Source organism: Phyllostomus hastatus, unplaced genomic scaffold, assembly GCF_019186645.2.
Source record: "Phyllostomus hastatus isolate PE091 unplaced genomic scaffold, TTU_PhHast_1.1 phas_scaffold_216, whole genome shotgun sequence".
NCBI classification, from domain to species: domain Eukaryota; kingdom Metazoa; phylum Chordata; class Mammalia; order Chiroptera; family Phyllostomidae; genus Phyllostomus; species Phyllostomus hastatus.
The window spans coordinates 5,463,591-5,470,215 of NW_025334018.1; the positions used below are offsets into that span (position 1 = coordinate 5,463,591).

Sequence of the window (6,625 nt, forward strand, 5' to 3'; positions counted from 1 at the left end):
CTCCAGGGCTGTGTGGCCTCCACTTCTCTGCCCCTCCTCCCCGCTCCGCTCCTTTCCCTTCACTCCTCCCCTTCTGATGACATCGAGGCTGCTCTCCCTTGAGCTCTCAGTGTCTCTACTTTTTCTGGCTCCGCTTTGCCCTCTATTTGAAGCACACTCGGAGATAGTCAGCATCTCTTCTTCCTACCTGCCTCTGCACCAGAGGTCTCCATCAGACAGTGACCTCTCTCCAGAGAAGGCTTCCCGCTGGGGCTGCATTAAACAAGGGAGCTGGGGGAAGGGCAGTGGAAGTGAATTAGGAGGCATTCCTGCTGCTGCCTCTTCTCATTTTCACTCAAGCGCTCAGAGCCCCTCCTCCCCTGTTCCTGCAAGCCCAGTCCTGCTGTGTTCTGGGTCTCTCTCCTTTGACAAGGGCAGATTCTTGCTTTTGTTAGTCATTTTCTAAGAGTTCCCCTCTTGCCTTCCCTCAAGGGCAGTAGGGATCTGAGACACAGTAATGATAGGCAGATCCCAATAAGAACGAGAAAGGAGGGATGGAGCTGAGTGTCCTGGGTTGGAATTTCTGCAGCGGAATCCCTTGGGACATGGAGTACTGCTCCTGCAACCCTAGAGACCAGAGTATGGGGAAGGGGTGGAAACTGAGATGGGCCAGGAGTGCTGCTCTCTCCGGGCCTGGCCGGTCAACTTTTGCATAAACTCCTGTTTATATTAGATGCAGGCAAGGCTATTGGGATACACGCTCAATGGGCAGCGAAGAAGGGCAGGAAGGGGGAGATTTGACAGCAATAAGGGGCACAAAAAGTCTGAAGTAAAGAAAACTCCAGAAATCACATGTAGTTTGGGCTGCTACAGTCATGGGCTTTGGGCAGCAGGTTTAATGGTGTGACAGAGGCAGGTAGTGGAGGCTCATGCAGACACAGCGCCAGTGTGTAGTCTGTCTTCCCCCATCCCACACTGTACCCTCGTCTCCTTAGCCTGAGGTCCTCAACTCTAGTCCCTTGTGCCTGGAGAAGGTGACAAAGCAGTAAGAGAGGGACAGCACCTGATTGAGGAGCAAAGATTCTAAGAAGCAACTGACACTTCCCTCTGAAATAATCTTAAAGCTGTGGTTGGCAGTTGGTACAGATTATGAAAGAGTGTAAGTATGTGTAAGGGAAGACTGATGATTAGACCAGCAGGCTGGAGCCTTGGTTATGTTTCCTGCTTTGTGTATGGTGGGCAAGGCTGGGCTGACTATAAGGTCTATATCTCCAGCCCTGGGGCCCTCCGGGAAGGGGCGACAACCCTATCCTCAGGCTGCAAAAGCATGAGGCAGACTCTCTATTAGGAGGCATCATAGCTGTGCTAACAGTGCAGGCAGGAAGTGTGGGAGGCCTGTGCTGCTTGGGACGGGGTTCTGGTCCACATGGTCTTGGTTTGCATCCCTTTTGGTATCTGAAGCTGGAAGGCTGGGTCCCCAGCATGAAAGTTAAGGTCAGAAGAGCTTGGCAGTGACCCGGTTACCCCCAGAGTTCTTATCCCCAGAGGGCCGAGGTGCCACAAAGTCAAAGGTCACGTGATGCTTGACCCGTCCTTTGCCCTTGCTCCAGAGGGCAATAAGGCCAAAGCAGAGGGTCACAGAGGTAAGGAAGGGGAGGAAGCCAACTGCCAGCACCATAGCTACACCTCTGCTGTCCAGGAAGAAAGGCCCTGGGACCCCTGGCATGGTAATGTTGTGGTCAAAGAGAGTGCCATTGGGTGCCTCAACTTGGATTACTTCCAGCCAGGTCCTCAGGGAGTCATTCCCAGCGACATTGCTGACCACACAGATATAGGCCCCTCTATCCCGTAGCTGCACTGAGCGGATCTCCAGCGTCCCATCCTCTAGCACCCTTACTCGCCCAGCCCTCCCCAACCAAGCCCTTGGAGGCCTCATCCAAGAGACAGTGGGGGTGGGGTCCCCATCCCCAGAGCAGGAGAAGACAGCACGTCCACCCTCCTCTGCGATGACCCATCGTGGCCCAGACTTTTGGATCAGGGCTGGTTGGCAAGTGAAGTGCCCTGGAGGTAGGATGTCTGAGAAGTCCCTCAGGCTCTTGCCCCGGACATGCTGAGGGCCAGCACAGGCAGGGGGGGACGTGCCAAAGTCCAGGCGGCGGCGTAGCCGGAGCAGCCACAGGAGGCGGCAGTCACAGGTCAGGGGGTTGCCAGACAGCCTCAGGGTGACCAGTTTATCTGGAGAAGGGAATGCCGTTTCCTCGAGTGTCTGAAGGGCGTTGTCCGCCACATCCAGGAGGTGGAAGGCAGTCAAGCCATGGAAGGCGTGGGCAGCGATGGAGGTGAGGCAGGCCCCGGAGAGTCGAAGCTCCTGGAGTCGAACCAGGGGACTGAGCCTTCGGGCTGGGATGGCCGAGATGGGGTTCTGAGATAGATCCAGGACCCTGAGGAAGCTCAGGTGGCGCAGCGCCTGGAAGGGCACGGAGCTCAGATTGCACCGGGTGATGGCCAGGCTGCTAAGATTGAGCCCAGCCAGGCTCCCGGGCTCCAGGGACTCCAGAGCTGGCCAGTGGTGGATCTCCAGCTCTTTTAGCTGCCCCAACCCCCGGAGCGCCCCTGCCGGCAGCCTCCCAATATCCAGTTCTCGAAGCCTTAGGGCCACTAGCTCTGGGAGCCGGGCCAGGGCCGGGCCGGGCACTGTGCTGAGGTTGCAGCGCTCCAGGGTGAGGGCATTCAGCTTGGCCAGCCCTGCAAAGGCCCCTGGAGCCACAAACACCAGGTGGTTGTCCCCAACCTCTAGCTGCTGGAGGCTGCCCAGCTCCCCAAATGCTCCGTCAAGGAAGAGGACAATCTGGTTAAGGCGGAGGTCCAGCAAGGTAAGGGAAGACAGGCCTGAGAAGACCCCTGGCCCCATGATTCGCAGCCGATTGCCCTGCAGTCTTAGGGTGAGTAGGCTTTGTAGACCATGGAAGGCCCCCGGCTCCAGGGTGGACAGCTGGTTGTAACTGAGGTCCAGTTCCTGGAGCAGGCCCAGGCGGGAGAGCATCCCCTGCTGAAGAGCCCACAAGCGGTTCCCACTCAGGTCCAGGAGCTCAGTGTCCACTGGGAGTCCCCCAGGCACGGCCTCCAGCCTCCGGTGGTCACAGAGCACTGCCCGGGGCTGGGAGGTGCAGTCACACACAGCAGGGCAGCTGCCACTGCTCCCTCCAGGCAAGAGGAGCAAGAAAAGGAGAGGGGGCCACGGGGGCCAGGCTTGCATTGGAGCTATTGTGGCTGCAGCCATTCCCTCTTCAGTCCTGGAACAGATGATGACATGGACCTTTTTGGAAAGTGGTTTCAGGTGATGGTGACCATAGACTTCCCTGGGCCTCTTTAGAGCAGAGGAGGTTGGGGGTGTGTGTGTGGCGGGGAGAGAGAGAGAGAGAGAGAGAGAGAGAGAGAGAAACCATCTCAGCACTGCTGGGCACTGGGGCACAGACCAGGAGGAATTCTAGTGTGTACCTCCCTGGGGCTTCCAGCAGCTTTTCTTTGGGGAATCTCCTTTCTTCTGGGCCCTAGGTGCCTGCAGGTCAAGTGATGCTCACTCATAGAATCCTAGTCAAACCTGATTTCTGTGGGGACATTTTATAGGCCTGGGACTGGGACAGGAAGCTGTGGGAGGTAACTTAGAGTCTCCCTGCAATGGGTTTTTCGCTGCATCTATGAGATCCAGAAATGCTTCAGGTCCCTTCTCCCTGATACGTGCTCTCCCCCAGTTCTGCTCTGTCCCTCTCTTCTCCTCTCCTGTTATCTACCTGTAGCCTTGTCAAAGGCTCAGTGGGATCATAGCCCCGGTTCCTAAATGGAGAGAGGCCTTACTGTGAGTCAGTCGCCCAAGGGTGGGAACCCTGCGGGCCTCAGCCCCTCCGTCTCCTCTTACTGCCTCTCTGCCCTCCTCCAGCCTGGCCAAGATTCTGAGGCCCTGGACTAGCAAGAGCCAGTCTCCCCAGATGCTCCCCAGATGCTGCTGGGGTCTGTGAGGGACCCAGGAGATGCCCGAGTTTGGAGCTTTGTCACTGGGTCCTCAGACTTACGCTTCTCTTATGTCCCTCCTTCATAGGGTTTTGATTCAAGCCCAGTGTGTGAATGTGAGGGAATCTCTTAGCCCTTCTGGCACTGACAATACACAAGACTGACTGTGAGCCAGGGAGGCACAGACCAGCACGGAGAGAGAGCGCCAACCGGACATGGTGTGTGGGAGCAAGGCGGCCCTCCGCTGGCACCACAGATCTCTGGACACAGGCTGTGTGCACAGCCTGCTCACTTAAAGTGGGTCTCTGGGTGCCAGGGGTCTAGACAAATCCAGGAGGACTATGACTACGGCGACCATTGGACACTGACTGAGGTGACAGAGGAGAAAGGTGGTGAGGCCCCGTGACTCATCCTGTTCAGTGCCAACAGGGACCCCCAGGGAGGGGAGGGTGTGCGATTGGCAAGGGAGGACTGAGGGAGGCAGAATGCCCAGGTTTCTTTCCGGCTGCAGATCCTGGTCACCTTTGGGCTTTCAGGCTTCAGGCTTTCTGGGCCCTAACAGGCTTAGCTTCCTACTGCATGCCTCCTTTTCTCCCACATGGAACTTAGGAGGGGCAGATGAAGAGACGGTATGATTTCTTCTCCTTTCCTCCCACTCTGTACCCCCCTCTAGGACTGTCGTGTATAGTACTTCAGAGGCTGTAGGAACCGGGAAACTGACGAGAGAGGCCAGAACAGCAGAGGGATGCAGGACGCTACTCTGAGGCTTGAGAGAGAATGGCATGGGGCAGGCAAAGGCTGCTGGCCAGTCTCCTCTCGTCCCTGTCCCAACCTAACAGGTATCTATGGCATGCTAAGAGTTCTCTGGGGGAGACGAATGCCCCAGCCTCCCTCATTCTCCCTGTGCCTGTTCTGGGAAGTCCACCTGACAGCTATCCCTTTATCACCACTGCTGCAGTTCCTGCTCATCCCTTTTTTGCTCTGCATTCGAGAAAAGTGCACTGAAGCATGTAGCCCAGCTCCCCCCCTTCCCACTGCTGTGACTTCCCTCTTAGTTCCCAAAGCCTGCTGAGCCAGGGGCTGGGGGATCTGGGCCCAACCCCTTTACTTTATATATAAGATGGCTAATTTAATCACAAACTTCCCTTGCCAATCTCCATGGCTACAGGACTGGCTTCCGGCCGCTTTGCAGGAAGAAATAGGTGTCAGAATCACTTCTCTCTCTCTCCTTAAATGGGCTGGGGTCTGGGGCACCATCCCCTAAAGGAATAGGGTGCTTCTTTTGTCTCTGTGTTGCAGTCTAGAGACACCTTTGAACCTGGATATCCTCTTTAAAGCAAACCTGATTGAGGCATGGGGACCTGTGTGGGGAGGGGGCTCTTGGAGGAAAGATTTCTGGAATATCCACACTGATTTGGGGGCCAGAAGACCTTTGTCAGAGGTAGAGGGAGCACTGGGGAGATACAGAGAGGTCTCCTTGGAGTCTGTACCCCCAGGGGCACTTGGGACATCTTAGTTCTCCCATCAAAGTCCTGTTGGGCCAGGATCAATGGTTAGGCTGGGGGTTGGGGGTGGGGGCGGGGCCACAAATTCTCCAGCCCTGACAGGCACACGGGTCTGGCCTTTTCACTGAGAATTTTACGGAGAAGGGCAATTATAGCGCTGGGACGGGAGGTGGGGGCACTTACCGGAGAAGCCGGGGAGCCGCATCAAGTTGGGCGCTGCATCTGTCCAGGGCTGGGGGCCCGTCCCATTCCTGCTGCACCTTGGCTCGCACCGCCCCCCGGGAGCTCACTCCCACTGACCCCCTGCCCGCCTGTCTGTCTGCCTGCCCGCCTGCCCCCCTGTCCGGCTGTCCGCCTGTCTGCCCGCTGCTTCTGTTGGTGCTGCATCCGCTGCTGCCAAGACCGAGGTAGAAAAAGAGCCAGAAAGCATTTCTCCTTTTTTTTTCCTCTCTCTCTTTTTAAACCAGGCGAGAATGAGTCTGCAGCAACCCTGTTGGTGCAAAATAAATAAATAAAGCAACCAGGGAGGGCTGCAGCAAGCACCACTGGAGGATGGCGAGTGAGGGGGTAGGCCCCCCCCCAGGCAGGCTCTGGGGCCCCCCCAGGGTGGGGTTGGGCAGTAGAAGCGGCTGGGCAGCTCCGAAGGGTCTCTTGGACATCCTGCTTCCCTTCTGGGGAGCTCTGGGGCCAAGCACCTTCCTTAGGGTTGTCTTTCAGTCTCCCAGAGGCAAGGTAATTCTGTGTAACCTCTCAGTGTAAATGTCCCCTGTGGGTATCATTTGTGGGGAAAGTTCTCAGCCCAGAACACCCTCTGTGGAGATGAGTTTGAGGCTCTTTCCACGGGGGCTCCTGCGGACCGGCTCCCACGCTTCAGGAGGGATGATGGAAGTGGGGGCTAGAGTCCTCAGGAACACTGCTGGTGGCTGGGCTGAGAACCTGGGTCCCCACCCAGAGCCAGACTGCAGAGCAGTGTGTAGGTAATCTCATTTGAGGCTCCCCCGACACACACACCTCTTGCCTTTAAAATTATTTTATAAAGAATGGCACAAGTTGGGGTTTACGTTTACCCAACTAGCCCCTCCCCTGCCAGGCAACCCCCCCTCCCAGGACCTGCTGCTAATCCCTCAGCAGAG

General features: G+C 56.8%; 1 protein-coding gene across 1 annotated transcript; it reads right to left on the minus strand.

Moving 5' to 3' along the window:
- Nucleotides 1-928: 928 nt before the first annotated feature.
- Nucleotides 929-5,789, minus strand: LINGO4 (leucine rich repeat and Ig domain containing 4). The gene is made up of 2 exons (XM_045816746.1): nt 5,676-5,789; nt 929-3,346 (listed from the first exon to the last, which is right to left on the minus strand). Exon 2 carries the CDS (start codon nt 3,257-3,259, stop codon nt 1,475-1,477), a length of 1,785 nt encoding a protein of 594 aa, XP_045672702.1. The 5' UTR covers nt 3,260-3,346; nt 5,676-5,789; the 3' UTR covers nt 929-1,474.
- Between the last annotated feature and the right edge of the window lie 836 nt (nt 5,790-6,625).